At 53.3% G+C, this 17,621-nt stretch overlaps 2 protein-coding genes across 2 annotated transcripts in view; one reads left to right on the top strand and one right to left on the bottom strand.

The window, feature by feature from the left end:
* Window positions 1–2,888: 2,888 nt before the first annotated feature.
* RPL19 (ribosomal protein L19) lies at window positions 2,889–6,535 on the top strand. Its single transcript, XM_010842676.1, has 6 exons — window positions 2,889–2,973; window positions 3,687–3,793; window positions 4,778–4,900; window positions 5,523–5,643; window positions 6,011–6,121; window positions 6,327–6,535. Exons 1-6 carry the CDS (start codon window positions 2,969–2,971, stop codon window positions 6,448–6,450), a joined length of 591 nt encoding a protein of 196 aa, XP_010840978.1. The 5' UTR covers window positions 2,889–2,968; the 3' UTR covers window positions 6,451–6,535.
* Window positions 6,536–11,443: 4,908 nt separating this feature from the next.
* The window catches only part of STAC2 (SH3 and cysteine rich domain 2), a 13,695-nt gene continuing 7,517 nt past the window's right edge, over window positions 11,444–17,621 (bottom strand). Inside the window, exons 3-12 of the mRNA XM_010842675.1 lie at window positions 17,512–17,621; window positions 17,064–17,161; window positions 16,797–16,887; window positions 15,352–15,464; window positions 15,202–15,274; window positions 15,048–15,109; window positions 14,503–14,600; window positions 14,085–14,136; window positions 13,605–13,742; window positions 11,444–12,948 (exon numbers count right to left, since the gene is read on the bottom strand). The exon at window positions 17,512–17,621 is cut by the window's right edge and continues 3 nt beyond it. Of these exons, the coding sequence (XP_010840977.1) occupies window positions 12,844–12,948; window positions 13,605–13,742; window positions 14,085–14,136; window positions 14,503–14,600; window positions 15,048–15,109; window positions 15,202–15,274; window positions 15,352–15,464; window positions 16,797–16,887; window positions 17,064–17,161; window positions 17,512–17,621 (940 nt within the window). The 3' untranslated portion in view covers window positions 11,444–12,843. The remainder of the gene's footprint in view (window positions 12,949–13,604; window positions 13,743–14,084; window positions 14,137–14,502; window positions 14,601–15,047; window positions 15,110–15,201; window positions 15,275–15,351; window positions 15,465–16,796; window positions 16,888–17,063; window positions 17,162–17,511) is intronic.

Genomic DNA, 17,621 nt, shown 5'->3' with positions numbered 1-17,621 from the left:
GCTCTGCACAGACAATGGGAGGGAGGCTGCAGGGACGCACGCCTCTCCCGGCGAGCTCAGGTCTCCGACTGGCCTAGGGTAAGGGTGGCCACTCTGGGGGACATTAGAAACCTTGCCAAGGGGCTGAGAGCGGGAGGGAGGGGGTGCGGTTTACCAGTGGATGCCAAGCGCGGATGGAACCGAAGCGCGGATTAGCATGGCTGGCACCGCCCCCCGCTTCCGTCCCAAACCGCTCTTCCTAGCTGGTCTCCCCATTCCATTCCAGGCTGGGCCACCGGAACTTCCCAGCCCTTGTGATCCTGGGACCCAGCTTTAACTCCTTTCTCCCCACTGTTGTCCCAGACCGCCTTAAGCCAAACAGAAAGGTCCCTCCCTCCCAAATAGGTTGGTGCTGGATGGCTGGAGGCTGAAGCTGGGGTGGGGAGGGTGTCCAAACGGAGTTCAGCAGAGACAGCAACAAGAAATCCCAGGGATTCAGGAGTCCTATTGCCCTAGCGCTAACAGCTATCCCCCAAGCCTTTCCAAAAGGCCAGGGGTGGGCCTGGGTGAGGTCTGTGTTCCTGAGTAGAGAGGGAGGAGGAGGAAGAAATGTGGAGCTCAGACTGGAGAGTGGCGAAAATCAGATCTAATGACCTGTCACCTGGAACTGTTTCCCCCTTCATCCTTTATTTGGGGACAGATATCCAAGGCCTGGACCCCAACCACCATGATCTGTGAAGCTAAAAGGACTAGAGGATTCTGGCAAGCGGCCTTAGTGCCAACTTGGTTCAGGCTCTTTCTGGTGGTGTGGCTCTGGGCACATCAGTACACCTCTCCTGTAAAACGGGTTTGCTGGTACTGTGGTGTCTTCGTCACCTGGGATTTTTGGGAGGAAGAGGAAATTAAATGATGGGTTTCTGAGATGTTTGGAGATGCTGTAAGATGCTGTGCAGGGCAGGGGTGAGGTAGGGAAGGGAGGGGAGAGTGTCAATTTTGACAGGAGCACCTGCTACCACCTTGCTTGACCCCTTCCCGGGCTCCACAAAAAAGAGAAATGAGAAGTAGAATGGAGATTTGCCCAGGTTCAATGACTCTAAAATAAGCCAAGCTGGGAGTTTTCTGGCAGTCCAGTGGTTAGGAGTCCAGGCTTTCACTGCTGAGTGAAAGTGAAGTCGCTCAGTCGTGTCCAACTCTTTGTGACCACATGGACCATAACTTAACAGGCTCCCCTGTCTGTGGGATTTTCCAGGCAAGAGTACTGGAGTGGGTTACTATTTCCTTCTCCAGGGGATCTTCCAGACCCAGCGATCGAACCGGGGTCTCCCACATGGCAGGCAGACGCTTTACTGTCTGAGCCACCAGGGAAGCCCAGGTTTAATCCCTGACTGGGGAACTAAGAGCCTGCAAACCGGCGCTGCTAAAAGTAAAATAAGCCAACCTGCTGTGTTCTGCTGGAGGGGAGTCTGGGGAATACACTGACTCCTCCTTCTCACCCTGGGTTTTGCAACAGGTGTGGGTCAGCCCTAAGATCCAACCCTGAGCAGGGCTCCCATCTTTCCCTTGGACACAAGAGAGCCTGGCATGACAGAGAAGGCCTGGGTTTTGTAGAAAGACCTGGGTTTTCAATTTCTCTATTGTGAGAAAGTGGCATGAATTTTGATCCCCTTCCTCTTTTTTTTTTTTTTTTTGAGGGGGTGAGGGTGGCCACACCACACTGCTTGTGGGATCCTAGTTCCCTGACCAAGGATCAAACCTGGGCCCTCAGGCAGTGAAAGCACAGAGTCAAAACCTCTGGACCATCAGGGAATTTCTTTCCCTTCCTCTTTTGGACCTCATCAGCACTATTTAGCTGGCTTCCCAGCTAGCCCTAGTGGTAAAGCATCCACCTACTAATGTAGGAGACATAAGAGAGGAAAGTTGGTTATGTGGGTCAGGAAGATCTCCTGAAGGAGGAAATGACAACCCACTTCAGTATTCTTGCCTGGAGAATACCATGGACAGAGAAACCTGGAGGACTACAGCCCAAAGGGTCACAAAGAGTAGGACACGACTGAAGCAACTTAGCATGCATGCTCTATTTAGCAGCCAGGAAAGTTCAGATGATAGATATGGGGTTACCAGCTGGAGCAAAGTAAGAAGTTATTACCAGAACCCAGCTTTATGTTTCTTGGACCTTGGAATGTTCTCCTTGGGTTCTTAACCAAGCCTTCGGTTCTCCGAAGCAAGAAGAAAGAACTATGAGAGGTCCTGTCGTTTGATTTAAAAAGACTTCCCAACTATTCTTTCACTCACTTGCTATTTCTCAAGTGCTTACTTATGTGCCAAGTTGTATGAGCCAAACCCATCCTGCCATCATGGAGCTTGTCTTAACGCCTTCTTTTGCAAATTAGATATATCATAACTATACAGGTACACTATACAGAGGAGGAAATGGAGGCACTAAGTAATTAAGGACCACAGTGGCTCAAAAACTAATGACCTGCACTCCAGGGCTCCCCAATTACTGGGAGAGTGAATAAAAGCTTGCTTTTGTCTGGTATCTCAGCTCATTCTCTCTTGCTTCATTCCCCTCCACCCCGCCCATTAATAAAACACCCTTCCACAGAACCCACTACACCCCGGAGAAGTAGGCCACTGTAGCAAGCCCCCTTTATCCCGCCTGCGCAATCCAGCGGACTTCCGGCTTCCACTACCCACGTAATCGGGTACCCTCGCTGCGCATGCCTAATAGGAAGTCGGACTATACCACTTTGGCATACCGAAGGGGGATATTTTCCATGTTTTAAAGTTTAAAACCGACTCCTGATGTTAGACTTCTATTACTCTGGGTCTTTTCAGAATATATAAGTAAGTATAGGGTGGCTGAATATGAAAGGACCGGACGGGAATACGGGCGAAAGCGGAACGGGGGATGGACTCTCCCCTTCACAGATAATGGGAGGAGCCTAGCGAGAGCAAGATCTTTCCTTTCGCCGCTGCGGCCGCGGCCATGAGGTAAGCGCTCTTGTGTCTCTGATCCTGGTTGATTTTTACTTTGCGGGGCTCAGTACCGCGCCCCATACTGGAAAAGACAGGGCAGAGGCCGCCCTGAAGCGGCTGGTCCTGGAGCTTGGGGTAGCCGGAGCACACTAGCGCCCGGCCTCGAGGGGAGGTGGGTAGGGGGACGTCTCGGGAACTCTAGGCCGGGGGAGGGCTGGCTACGCGCCCTGCACGTGTCTGAGGCGACCCACTTGGGCAGAGGAAAGGCGGCGGCGGGGACTGGGCTGTGGCCCCCTTAACTCGCTGGGGCAATCTGTGACTCCGAGCCCATCCCTGCTTCCATGTGACGTAGGACAGGCCGCAAATAGGCCCCAGGCCTCTGCCTGCCAAAAGCGCGGCGATCCTAGCACTTTGATGGCTTCTGCCCCGTAGACCCATCATTAAGAAAACTTTTAAAGCTAGTTTATTGCTGAGATAAGAGACAAACGAGCCCAGGAAACAGTCCACTGGCCACAGATTCTTCACGTTAAACACTATTTTTCGTGCTGGATACCAGAAAAGGCGTAAGCCCCCCTCTTCATTCCCGTTTTATTCGCTAATCTTATTTTCTAGAGGGGAAAACAAACCCACAGACGTTGTGTACGTGGGCTGGGCAGGTTTTGTTGGGGATGCTCAGCCTTGCCCAGGTATGGTTTCCAGGACCTGATAGTGTTTTCTGTTTGTCACAGTATGCTCAGGCTTCAGAAGAGGCTTGCCTCCAGTGTCCTTCGCTGTGGCAAGAAGAAGGTCTGGTTGGACCCCAATGAGACCAATGAAATCGCCAATGCCAACTCCCGTGAGTTCTTGGGGTCTACGTTCCTCCTTTACCCTCCCCATTTCTCATCCTTTGTGCAATGAAAGGTGACAACAATTATGTTGACTGTTAACATAAGCTAGCTTACAGTCCTGGCGGAGGGGTGGGGGGTCTCATAAAATGGAGGAGCCATGAAAATATGGATTGCCAGAGGTTCTCTTCCTGAACTTTGCCAGAATGACAGGATGGAAATTGATGGCAACCACTCAGTGTTAACATTAATAAATATCGCTAGAGTGGATGTTCTGTTTTAAAGCTATATGAGAAATTTTTGGAGAGACAGTACAGGGACTCGGGGATTGGGGGGAGGCCTGTAGAGATGGCCAAGGAAATGAAGTGATGAATTGGGAAGTTCAAATCTGAATATACAGTGGGCAAGTAGGAATTTATAGCCAAGGAGCATGGTGAAGGGGGTCAGTGGATGAAAAATTACTAACAGGACGACAAACTATAATGGATTTTTTTAAATAAAGAAAAATACTAAGAGGAAACAGGTTAGGGGGTGTCTGGCCGAACTGACCTAACAGAATTCTTTAAGGAAGTGTACAGATTGGCCTGTGAGAAGCTTCAGGAGCTGATGAAAGTTTAGCAGGAATCTTTGTCAGGGAAATTCTTTTCTGTTTGGGTTTGTGTTATTGTCATATGTGCTTAGAAAATCCTTATTTTAGACTGGTAGCTAATAGGTAAGACAGAATCTGAAGGACTAGGACATATCTGTATACTATTTTGATCACATATCCCCAAATACGTATATTTTGAGTGCTATTAGACATCTAAAAGGATAGAAGTTTTGTTGTGTTTTTTTTTTTTTTTTTTTAAGGAAAGAAATAGAAGGTCCCCCGTTTGTACCATTTTTGAAAATCGGGGATGTGAGCCATGGCTCTGTCATGTCCTGATTGGACTCGTGAGTTATGACTGGTGGGACTAGGGCCCACCTGACTGACCAGGTATATTGTGATTTCCCAGGCCAGCAGATCCGGAAGCTGATCAAAGATGGGCTGATCATCCGGAAGCCTGTGACTGTCCATTCCCGGGCTCGATGCCGGAAAAACACCTTGGCTCGCCGGAAAGGCAGGCATATGGGTATAGGTAAGTGTGTTCTGTTTGTTCCAAGACTTGGGGAAAGATAGGTGATTAAATGTAGACTGGGATCAATTCAGAATCTTTCCCCATTCTGACTTATTTTGAACCCTTTTCTTAGTCCATGATGCTTGGTGTGTTTTTCTGTCTGCAAATCAGAACGATGGCACTGGTGTGGGAATTGATGGTATTGGTAGAAATACCAATTGAGCACCTATACCTTGCCAGGGATCCTACTGGATACTTGGGAAATGTCATCCTATAAATCCTAACATCACTTTGTAAGGTCAGCATGATCTGGGGAGATGAAGGTCACACCGCCTTTTAAGATCTTAGAGCTTACCTGGTGCAGGCTGCCTCAGTGCGTGCCTTGGAGTATTCACATTCTGCCTGAAGTGAATGAGAGATAATTGCCTTGTTTCTGCTTCTTTGAAAATTGAGTAAATGAAAGAAGTGTAATACTTGAGATCATCTGTAAAATGGAAATAATGCTACTTAAGATGAGGTACAACTCTTGGTACATGACTCGGTGGACTATAGAGTGTTGCAGAAGTTAGTGGCTCTTGTTGTGACTAATCAGCTGGCTCTAGTAACCCAGATGCACTATGATGAACCTGACTCTTCTTCCTAGGTAAGCGAAAGGGTACTGCCAATGCTCGAATGCCCGAGAAGGTAACCTGGATGAGGAGGATGAGAATTCTGCGCCGGCTACTTAGACGATACCGTGAATCTAAGAAGATTGACCGCCACATGTAAGTACATTCTCCTGGCCTCACCAAGATCCATTGTGGCTTTGCTGACTTGTTCTTTGCACAGATGCAAGCTCTGTCTCATTGGCCTTGGGCGGAGAGCCATGTGTCTTACACTTTTCTTAGGAAAGTTCTTCCATTTGATCCTCCCTGTGTACACCATCAGGGTAGCCCAATATCTGCCAAGTGAGCTCTTGCTGTCTCCTAATTGTGCAGAAAGTCTTGGATGAGGGAAAGAATTCTCTGCACCAGGAGGGGAGAGGACAGGAACTCTACATGCTTAGGGGCCTTGTGTAGAAGAGCAGATCAGGGCCCACCTCTGTTGATGCCATTGCTGACCAGAGCCTCTAATAACCCTTGTACCCTACAGGTATCACAGCCTGTACCTGAAGGTGAAGGGTAACGTGTTCAAAAACAAGCGGATCCTCATGGAACATATCCACAAGCTGAAGGCAGACAAGGCTCGCAAGAAGCTTCTGGCGTAAGTTCTGAGACATTTAAAATATGCTAATGTCTAGTCTTAACTTCCATGCAGTCTGTCCAGAATACAGCTGTTATGTTAAAGATACATACTGCTGTGTCTTGGACACACCCACACGCCATCAGTGTTGGGATAGTGTGGGGCTGTTGGTTAGTTGAATCAGCTTTTGGTGTTCCCAGCAGCTCACCCATCTTCTCTTTTCCAGGGACCAGGCTGAGGCCCGCAGGTCTAAGACCAAGGAAGCCCGCAAGCGCCGTGAAGAGCGGCTCCAGGCCAAGAAAGAGGAAATCATCAAGACTCTGTCCAAGGAGGAAGAGACCAAGAAATAAAGTTCTCCCCCTCTTCTCTGTACATAGTGGCCTCGGCAATTGCATAGATCACTCATTCAATAAAAGACAAGCCTTTATCTGCCTACCTCTGTGCTTCCATAGTCTTCAGTGGGGTCTTCACTGTTTACAGGACCAGCACTGAGGACTGGGATACAGACCCTTCCCTGGGTTCCTGCTTTGTTGCTTCCTTGACTCCTAGCCTCTGGTCAGGCTCATGCCCCCTCCATCCATGGCGTGTGGGGCCTACTTTGAAGGGAGGGGAGGAATGACTTCTACCCAGGCTTTGGATATTGTGCCTCAAAACTGCCCTTTACAGCAGAGCATGAGTGGCACTTCAGACACGGTCTCAGATGTTGGTTTTTGGTTGGTATTCAGTTGTGAGTTGTACATTAATTAAAAACGACAGAAAATAGTATGCTTGTGCTCAACTGCACTGAGGTTCAGAGTTGCAGTCTGCTGCCTTGGAACCCCAGGACAGCGGGGATTGAACCACCGCCACTGGTCCGGAAGGTGTGATCTGAACCTGAACTGCTGGCTGCTGCCTGAGCTCTTTAGACAGCCTTATTGAGGTAGAACTGAAGCCATCATTTTGAGCATCCCTATTTAAAATTTCTAAACCTTTTTTTCTTTCCTTATCAGTACTGTTTCCTGTTTTGTTTTTTGCTTTATAAGCATCAAAAGGGGGCCAAAAAAGACTTTGTTGGCAAGAGTTGGAACAAAGGCACGTGACACACTTGTCAAAGCCATTCTGGGTTAACTCTGCAGATGAGAAGTAGGTTTTATTTTCCCTGTTGTATGGTAGTAATAACCAATAAATCTTTCAATAAGGTATGTGCTCTATGAGCCAGATACTGAGGCATTTGCATTGGTTCTCTAACATTATAAAGTAGGGTATTTGCTTCTCCATGTTCAGATGAGAAAAGAGGTTAAGCCACATGTTGGGAGTCACCTGTTCAGCCTGAATTAGTGTTGCATCATTAGGGATGGGGAGAATGAATTTGAGATAAATAACCTGGCTTGGTTCCCAGGCCTCAAGCTTTGGAAGACTGGGCAAGAGACGTCTTTGATGGTCAGAAGGATCCAGTCAGTGGAGGATGCTTGGAAGAGCTCACTTGAATATTTTGAGTGGGTAACAGTTTGAGGGACTGGTGTCCAGGTGGAAGGGATCAGTCAACCAATCAAATACAGAAGTGTCAGCTCCGGTGAGAAGTGGGAAGGAAAGGGGAACAGCTATGACTGGTGCCCCTCCTGGTTACTTCCCTGCCTTCTACCTGTATTCAGGAGGAATTCTTGTTTTGGAGTAATGAGAAGGCCAGTAAGGGGTCTTCAGGGTGTGTAATGGGCAGGTGTGCAGATCTGCATTTGGTGTGGGAAAGGCAGGGCTAAAGTGATCTTGAGGGCAGCAGACCTGTCCCCATCTCTGCCTTTAGTCTCCTTGTCCATTCTGGACAGTAGAGAGATGGGTAACCCAAGGCAGGGAGGCACAGACAGAATAGTCCAGACAACCTCGACCACCACCCATGTGCATCAGAATCTGGGCTGAGAGGACACTGATTTGGGGTTGCCTGTTGCCACCATACCAGCCTGTGCATAGTGTATCCATAGGACCTGCTCTAAGCCTATCATTCCAAATGCGAAGCTGTGGCCTGGAAGAAGAAGGGCTATCACCAAGCTGCTTGGAGCATGAGACACCTTCCCATGCCTGGACCAGAGGAGGAAGGGCATGGAAGGCCACCCACTCCATCTCCTCCAGGCAGTAGAGAGATGACAGGAAGGACAATTAGAACCTTCACTGGGGCTCCTGAGCCGCCCGCACAGAAGAGGGTTGCCATCATGGACCAGGAGATGGTGCTATTCTCTCACAGGTCACTGAAATGAAGTTAAGTGGTAGTCCTACAGTCGTGTCTGACGCTGCAACCCCATGGACTGTAGTCTGCCAGGCTCCTCTGTCCATGGGATTCTCCAGGCAAAAATACTGAAGTGGCTTGCCATTTCCTTCTCCAGGATCTCCCCAACCCAGGGAATGAACCCGGGTCTTCCACATTGCAGGCAGATTCTTTACTATCTGAGCCACAAGGCAAGCCAGACCACAGGTCACTGAAGATATAGGAAACTGCCTTACTTTGGTGAGGGGCTGAAGGGAGGGGGAGGGAAGAATTAGGTTGTAGGAGCCTATCTCTTGGGAAGGCTTGCATCTAATCACTTCTTCCTGAAGCTCACTCCAGGCCTAAGGTTACCTCTTTCCACCACCGGCCTCTAACCCCTTTCCAGGCAGTGCCTGGGAGGGCCCCCTCAGCAGACAGATCCCCTAAAGTAATCACTGGATCTCTTCCAGTCCTGGAGCCTTGAGAACTTCTAATGAAATGACATGTCCATTTGGGACTTTCGTCGTGGTCCAGTGGTTAAGAATCTACCTGCCAATGCAAGGGACACAGGTTCAGTCCCTGGTTCTGGAAGATTCTTCATGCTGCGGAGCAATGAAGTCCATGAGCCACAATTACTGAGCCCACATGCCGCAACTACTGAAGCCTTCGCACGCTAGGGACTATGCTCCTCAGCAAGAGAAGCCACTGCAATGAGAAACCCACACACCGCAACTAGAGAAAACCGGCGCGCAGCAACAAATACCCAACACAGCCAAAAATAAATAAATAAAAATTAAGGGAAAAAAAAAGACATGTCCATGCAACTGGTCCCATCATATAATTTTGCATACCCTTTAAAGGGGTTCATGGCCCCAGGTAAAGACTCCCTAAGCAAGTCCAGCTCCATTTCTGGAGAAGGAAACTGAAGGCTGGAGGGCCCCCCAGAACCCAAGCTTGGCTTGAACATCAGCACCCACCTTTGATTCCTTCAGATGTGCATGGGGTGGGGGGTGGGGGGTGACTCAGAGTGGGCTGCACATGACAGCTACGAGCACAGCTGCTGCGCCTGGAGAAACGCTAAGGTCCTCGGTGCTATCTCTGAGGTCAACAGATGAACCACCTGGGCTGGCTTCCCAAAGCACAGGGAGAGCTGAGGCTGGAGGTATGCGCTGTCTTCCTTGCACTCTTCAGCAGGTGCCCCCAACGTCCTAAGCATTGGGGAGTGGGTGTTAAGGAGGTGGGGAGGGGGGAAGGCTGAAGGAGCCAAAGGCAGTAGGGCTAGTAAGATGGGGGGCCTTACTCTGTCTGCATCTCCCTGCCTCCACCTCTGGTTCCCATCTTCCTGCCCTTTTAGGCCTCTTGTTTCTGGCCCCCAGACTTCCCTCCTTTTTGCATCTCCCCTAAACCTAGATAACCTTAATCTCTCAGGGTACCCAGGTTAAGCTCAGGCTGAGGTAGGGGACAGAGGGCACAGACAATAGCCAAATGGTGGGTGGGCACCACCAGGGGGTTGCTGAGCATCCTCCACCCCAGGCCAGTGGTGTTGCTACTCCTGCCACCCCCAGCGTGGACACAGAGGAGGGCCGCGGCTACAGCGGGGGCACCAGCTGTTCCCAGCCCCCAGGCTGTGAGCCTGCTTTGGGTGGTTCAGCCACCCGAAAAAGCTGCTGTGTTCAGCAGTGCGGCAAATGAGCTGGGGGGAGGCGGGGGTCCAGGCCAGCTGCCGGCTGGTACAGACACAAGTGGGTGTTCAGAAGGTTTGGCTGAAAGTCTCTGACTGTCTCCAGGGGGTGAAGTCTTGATCCCTGGAGCCCCTCCAGCATCTCCAGGGGTCTCTGTTTCCATCATACTGGTTTAAGGCTCTGAGGAGCCCAGGGTCAAGTTGGGGAAGAATTGAACTGGGAAGTGAGAGATAGAATTTCTGAAACCAGCTCGACCATTAATTTGCTGGGTGACCTTGGGCAAGTTATGAGTCTGCTCTGGGCCTCAGCTGCTCTGTGTAAAAAAGGGACAAGTTTGGGCTGGATAATCTGTATGACCGTGGGCAAGCCGCCTAATATCTCTAGGCATCAGTTCCATCATCTGTGAAAAGGGGACACCACCACTTTCCTCACTGGGTCCTTAAGAGGAAAAAATAAGTCCCTGGCACAGTTTCCCAGACACAGTAGGTGTCTATTTGTGTGAGTTCCCCTCTTTATAAGCCTTTCCACTGGGTCTGTGACACTTTTATCCAATCCCACCATCAAGGGTCCTAGGAAGGGGAGTCACCTTCCTCCTGCTCCTCTGCTGCCTCCCTACCCGCATCATTCCTGGATGAAAGGGACCCAATAAAGCATGGTTTGGGGACCCAGGGGCTGGTCCCACCTGGCCCACCTTGATTTGGGGGTGGGGGGCTGGAAGGCAGAACCGGATGGGTGCCTATCCGGAGGAGCAGGCCTCCCACCCGCTCTGCATTCTGGCTGCACGCGGTTGCCCTGGCACCCCCGCAGCCTCTCCCTCCCTCCTCGCCCCCTCTGTCTATAAATAGCCCAGGACGTGCTCGCCTGGGCGATGACGCGGCCCGGCGTGCCGGAGGGGAAAGGCGGCTCTGCCGAGCAGGTGGGCGGCGGGCACCGCGGCGGGAGGGGCACCACCGCGGCCCCCTTGCGCCAGGCTCCCAATGATGGGCGTGATTGAGTCATCTCAGGGCCGCACGGTCCGCCAACGTATCTGCCTCGGGCTTAGGGGGCTGAGGGGGCGAGGCTGATCTCGGGTGGATATTGAGGCCGCCAGACCCTGGGTTCGGCTGGTCTCCGGGGGCACCTTTAGGTGGGCAGAAACGCGGAGGTGCATGCCCGCCCGCTGCGCGATGCAGGTCCACATCGAACTAGAAAATGACCGCAGCCCCACCCTCTCTCCCTCCGGCGTCCCCCAAACCTCCTCCTCCATTTCCTCAGATCTGGAGTGAGGAGGCGCGGGGACCCTCACTGTCAGGGCCAGCCCAGCCCCTGTATCCCTCCTCTCAGAGATGAACACATTCTCCACCTTCAGACTCTCTCCTATTTTGGTCCACACCCACCACACCTCCAGGCCCCGCCCACCCCTTCCCGTCCTCTGACCCAAGCTGATAGATACATACAGCAGCCAGATTGGGACAAGAAACATTTAATTAGGGGTCTGGGGGCTCAGCAATGCCCCAGCAGACTCCTCATGCAGCCTCATGTACAGTGGGCATTGGGCCCGCCCCTGGGATATTGCTGGGGGGGCCTCATGGCAGCAAACAGGGCAGTGTGGCTTGAGTTCCTCCTCCCTCTGAGAGGGAGAGGTGGGGCAGGGGCCAGTGGGTAGGAGGGTGTGTCCCTCCCACCACATGGGAGGATGTGACTGTGCCCAGGATGGAGGTGGCATTGGCTGGCACGATCAAGGGCACAAGAGGAGGCTCTGAGCTTGGCGGGGAAAGGGAGGTTGGCACCAGAGAAAAGCAACCTGCAAGGGAGGGGTCCTCTTTGCGTGTCCCCACACACCCCCTCCCCAGCGTGCCTACCCCCTTCCCTTTCTGGTGGTCAAACAGAATTCATTGTCTGTCTCCCACTCCTGCTTCCTCCCAGGGCTGTGTCCTGGAAAAGGGACCAGATGCAGCCAGAAAAAGGGCCCCTGCAACGGCAGCCCTGTCCCCCACAGAGCCCCGAGTGAGGGGGTAAGGGAGGGCTATTGCAGGGTCAGTCCTGAGGGTGGGGTTCCTGGGGCAGGCCTGGCAAGGCCTGGGACAGGAACTGAGCGTTCGGAGTCCTGACAGTGAAATGGGGATTGTTTTGATCAGGTGGACCAGTGGGTTTCTGTGTGCAGGCCGCTCTTGGGTGTGTCCTCTCCCAGTGAACAAGGGTAGAGTGAGGTTGCTCTGTGGTGACTGTCCTACTCGAGAGGACAGCCTCTGATTTGCCACACTCTCCCCAGACCTCAGCCCTCCCCTCCTCTGCCCACCCAAGTTTCAAGTAACAGGAGAGAGAGCCACAGAACTTTCCTGAGAGTTGATGGAGTGACAGAGGTGATGAGACCAGGGTCCTCCCACAGCCCTGAGCTCCCTCCCCACCCAGAGCTGGGGCTGAGGGACCCAGGAGGGCCCCACTCCCAAAGTGACAGCTTCAGGGTCACACATACAAGGGCCCGAGCAGAGGCTCTGTGAGGAGAGGGGGTGTCAGGCATGCAAAGGTGTCGTGGGCGGGGATAGGCTCTCTGGAAGAGGCAGCCCAGACGTTCCCCCGGAACTTCCTCTCAGGGCTGGACTCTGCATGGCAACTGGACCGGAGGAACCCACCTAGAGTTTTGCCATTCCCTCCCACTTTCTCCTCTTCCCCACTCCCAAGTCTCAGAGCTGCAACCTCTTCAGGGCACCCCAGGACCCCAGAAATAACACCTTTCTCAGTACAGAAGGCTCCCAAGCCATGGTGAGTGGCCCCTAGGAGAGGAGCGGAGGGAACCCCCCCGAGGGGCCAGAAGCTAGGAGGGCTGGGCATGGGCAGGGGTGGCTTCTGGGTTCTCTTGGCTCCTCTCAGATCTCGGTCAGGGCATCGGCTGGAACCAGGCCCCGCTTCTTGCCACTGCTGACGCGGATGAAGCCGTCAGTATCTTTGCTCCTGCCCACGCCCACACAGATCTGAGCGGGAGAGACACAACACTAAGGCCTGGCGCTGCCTGCCTCCCTGGCCCCGAGTCCTGCTGATGCCTCCCATGGGGCCCATCCCAGGGGATGATGGGACCAGCATGTGGTTGGAGCTGGGGTGATGGGAGCAGATCCCATGAGAATCCAGGGCACAGCAGCAAGAACCAGGCGGTCAGCGGACACCGAGCAGCACTTCGGGGCTGACCTTTGAGATCAGCTGGTCTAATGCCCCTGACAAACTCCCCGTTTCCCAGAGGAGGTAACAGCGGGGAAATGACTTGCCCGTGGTTGACAATAACGTTCAGACCTAAGCCTCTGGACTCCCACCCCAACGCTCTTCCCCTAGCTGTCTCTAACATAACTGAGCCCATGCCTGTGTTGGCCACCAGCCCCAGTTCCCAGCAGTCCCACTGCTGCTGCTTTCTCTCTTTTCTTAGTGAGAATCTCAGTTCCCCGACCAGGGATTGAACCTAGCCCATGGTAGTGAAAGCCTGGAATCTAACCACTAGGTCACCAGGGACTTCTAATCTGCCCTCCCTCCTGCCCCCAGGCTCCAAGCCTCCTCCTCCTCCAGGGTGCTTGCCCACGTTCCCGCCACTTATCTCCCTCCTATGTCAGCCTCTCCAGCCATGCGGGGCCCAGGTCCTCACCTGGTTCTCCTTGAGGCTCATGTAGCCTTGTTCCTTGTTCCCGGAGAAGGGTTGGCAGCAGCGCCAAACGTTCTCGCCTGGTCTCACCCGCTGCACAAAATTGGCTGGGAAGAAGCCAACCCGGTCGCCGATCTTTCCCTGGAATGAGGCTGGCAGTGAGCACTGTGCTGCCCCAACCCCAGCTGCTTTCTCTAGACCTAATATCCACTCAGAGCCAATGCCATCATCCTGTAGATCCTGGGTTCTTTTGTGTTTGAGCCCTTAGCTGGGGGGCTTCTGGGTTGGGAAGGGCACAAGGTAGGCAAAAGAACAAGACTGGGGCATGGAGGGGTGAAGTAAAGGCAAGACCTGAGGGTGAGCCTAGGCCCGGCTAGGTCGTGGAGGAAGGAGGGGGGATGTTAGGGAAAGTGCCCTCTAGCTCTCTGGGCTAGTCCGGTGCCTACCACGGCTCACCCTCCGCTCCCCACCCTGCCACATCACCTTCCACCAGTCTTCATTAGAGTCATCCACCAGCATGATCCGGTCTCCAGGCCTGGGACGAGAGAGTATGGGGGGCAGGGGGTAGCATGTGGGGCAGGAGGGACCTGCCCGTCCTGCATCCCAACAGTCCTAGACCCCCAGGTCCCCTGCAAGGGCACACGATGGCCCCTGTGTGACCATAGGTACACAGACACTGTCTAGGACAGAGGCCTGGCATCAGTACCAACCCTCTTGGACTCTGGCCCCTCTGTCTCATCTGGGGGCTCAGTAGCCTCCAGCATGCCTGGCAGAGGCTCTTGAAGGTCCCCCTCAAACTCATGTTGCAAGGTCTGGGAGTGCAGAGCCCTGAGGTTGGAGGCAGGCAGCCCCCGGGATCGGGGTGGGGGTGGGGGAGAGGCCGGGCCACTGGGGGACTCACTGCAAAGCCAGGTCATTCTTTTCCTGGGGCAGGAACTTGTAGAGCGCCACGTAGGAGTACATGGGCCCCACATCCTTCCGGAGGGCAGGCCTGGGGGGCTGCGAAGAAGCTTGGGGTCATGGCTGGGGGAAGGACACCTTTATTACTCCACCCACTCTCCCCTTGCCCTGATCTTGCCTATGCTGGGGCTAGGATATGGGACAGTGACAGGGAGAGGTCAGAGTCTCCTGTCTGCTGTGCCCACATACCCCTGAGGGACTGGGCCAGGGGTGGGAAGGGGGCACCTCCTCTGCCTGCTGCACTGGAACTGCCCACCCTTGGGGAGTAGGAGTGGGCTCAACAGGCACGGGTCAGTGTTGGGAGGGGTAACACCCCTGCCTCCCATGCCTACTGACCCTGGCATTGCATATCCCTGTAGATTGAGGATAAATGATGGCACAGTGAGACTCCCACTCAACACACTCTCACCCACCTAGGGATCAGTGACAAGAAGGATGTCCCCTTCCCACCTGGCCGGCCAAGGCTCAGTGCCACCCCAGCCTCACCTGTTGTCCTGGGCTCTTCTCCTCTGGTCCTGACCCTTCGCTCTCAGCTGGGGCTGTGAATACTGGAGATGCCAGGGTGGGGCCAGAGTGTGAGGCTGAAGGTGGTGGCCCCCACTGTGCTCTGTTCCTGCCCCTGGTCCCCAACCCCACTCACCGCTGTCGCCAGGGCCCTCCTCTGAGCTGCGGATGCTGCCCTCCCCATCCTCGGTCAGCTCATCCCGCTCGCTCTGGGGACACAGAGAGGGGAGGGCTCAGCCCCCCACCCTCTGGGACCCCTGCCCCCTCCCTTTGGTGTTCCCCATACCAGGCTCCTTGTGGGGGACTCAGAGGTGCTGCTGAAGCTGGAGCGGTTCATCAGGGCCAGGGAGGTGCCATAGCGCAGGGTCTCGTACACAGGGTCTACCTTCCCGCTGGCCCCTGCCGAGGAGTCACCATCAAGGCTGGGCACCTGGCTGCCCTGCTAGCTGCCCTGCTCAGCCAGCTCTAAAGTGAATTCTGCGCATGCCCCTCACCTGCCCCTGCCAGGTCTCCCTAATTGCAGTGAGAACTCCATGTCCTCCCATGGTACCCAGGCACAAGCCTGAAGCATCCTCCACCCCTCGCCCTCTGCACTGTCCATGTTCACTCCATCACCTCGTCCTGCCTCCCAAACAAGTCTAGCATCTGCTCACTTCTCTCCAGCTCCACAACTGCCAGCCTGATCCAAGCTACCAAACTGGCAACCATCATAGCTTCCCCATGGTCTCCCTGCTTCTCTCCAGCCCCTCCAATCCACACAGTAGCCAGAATGCTCTTGTGAAAACACAAAAATTGACCTTAGAATAAAGTCCAAAGACTTGTGGTTACCGAGGAGGGGTGGGGGAGGGATGAACTGGGAGTTTGGGATGAGCAGATACAAACTGTTATATAGAGAACAGATAAACAACAAGGCCCTACTGTATAGCACAGGGAACTATATTCAATATCTTGTGATAAACCATAATGGGAAAGAATATGAAAAAGAATGTATATATATATAAAGAATGTATATAACTGAATCGCTTTGCTGTAAAGCAGAAATTAACACAATGTTGTAAGTCAACTATACTTCAATACACTAAACGTTAAAAAAAAAAAGAATAAAGTTCAAAGAACACTCTTAAGAGGGACCCTAAGGCCCTGCACCCAGAGTTCTATCTCACCCTCTCACTCCCAGCCTCATTGTCCCTTTTCTGCCCCTTCCTGCTTCCGGCCTGCCTTCTGTCCACACTGGTCTTCCCCAGATCCTCAGGTTAATTCCCTATCCTTCAAGTTTCCTGGATGCCTTCTTTGTCTCTGCGGATGAGGTGGATGCCTTTTTATCCTCTCTTCGTTTCCTATCCTTCGGTTGCAGGCATTCACCAAATGGTGGCTAATTGATGATTTGTGTAATTATCTATTGCATGTCTAGCTCCCTTACTAGACCATGAGCTCCACCTTATTTAAGACTGTGTCCCTGTGTCTAGCACAGTGCCTGGCACTTAGCAGGTGCTCTATAAAGTTTTTGTTGAAGGATGGATGGATGGATGAACGGATGAATCAACTCTACATTCAGGACAGAAGCATCCAAAGAATTAGGGGGAGGGGAAGATGAAGAAAAATCTAAAAAAATGAAAAGGGAGTGGTAGCTGTGCCAAGAACAGGCAGTGCCAGTGTAAGTCAAAGCCCATCTGAGGAGTGTGTGGGTCTCTCCTCACACCACAGGGATGAGGGACAATGCTGGACACTCACCAGTGGGTGGGGACTCCTTGCTCATGGCACAGGCTGGCGGAGGCTCATGTACCAGGAGTGGGGAGCTGAAGTTGCGGCGGAAGGAGGAGGACTGTGGCAAAAGCAGGCAGAGAGAGGGTATGGAGAGGTCACAGCCCCCGAGAGGTGCTGGCTTTCCCCAAGCCCAAGCACCCCTCGACCTGAGGAATCAGCCCTGAGTGGCACTCAGAGCCCCAGAAGCCAAGCCTGGGAGCACCAGTCAGCCATCTCCACGTGGTCCCCACTCACCGTCTTGCCTGGGCATTGCTGGTGGGAGATCTCCTCAGAGCACCAGAGGTGGACACTGACTTTACATGTCTTACACCGCAAACCCTGCTTAGAGTTTCCTGGGAAGAACAAGAGGGGTGGTCAGTGACAGGGGATGGTCAAGATAGGTTACATCCATGGGCAAGGAGCAAAGGAGGTAGGTTAGGGCGTGGAGGGAGCAAGGGATTGGGCTTCCTCATGGCAGCCTGGGGCCAAGCTCTGAGAGCTGACCCCGATACAATCAGGGTGTAGCTGACCCCCAGCTTGAGACCCCACCCACCCTCAAGGGTGCTATGTGTCCGCCTGAGTGGAGGGGCACAGTTAGGTCTGGGGACCATGAATAGCTGGAGCCTCGACTTCAGGCAATCCGTTCCATGGGCCCACTCCCCACACCCACCCTGGCCCCTTCTGTTGCCACCCCGGCACCTACCCACAATGAGCTGGTGGCACAGCTCACAGGGGCTGGCTCGCTTGAAGACGTGTTCCTGGAAGCTGTGCAGCCTCACTGGTTTGAGTGGTGCCAAGGGGCGTGGGACTGGG

The sequence above is a fragment of the Bison bison genome, unplaced genomic scaffold, assembly GCF_000754665.1.
Source record: "Bison bison bison isolate TAMUID 2011002044 unplaced genomic scaffold, Bison_UMD1.0 scf7180017864180, whole genome shotgun sequence".
Classification (NCBI taxonomy): domain Eukaryota; kingdom Metazoa; phylum Chordata; class Mammalia; order Artiodactyla; family Bovidae; genus Bison; species Bison bison.
The sequence above is the reverse complement of the archived record's forward strand: the minus strand, read 5'-3'. Positions and strand labels throughout refer to the sequence as shown.

Excerpts from the sequence above, each read along its gene's own strand:
- RPL19 (XM_010842676.1), top strand. Across the intron at positions 4,901-5,522 it reads AGGCAGGCATATGGGTATAG|GTAAGCGAAAGGGTACTGCC; the intron begins GTAAGTGTGTTC and ends TCTTCTTCCTAG. Across the intron at positions 5,644-6,010 it reads AAGAAGATTGACCGCCACAT|GTATCACAGCCTGTACCTGA; the intron begins GTAAGTACATTC and ends TGTACCCTACAG.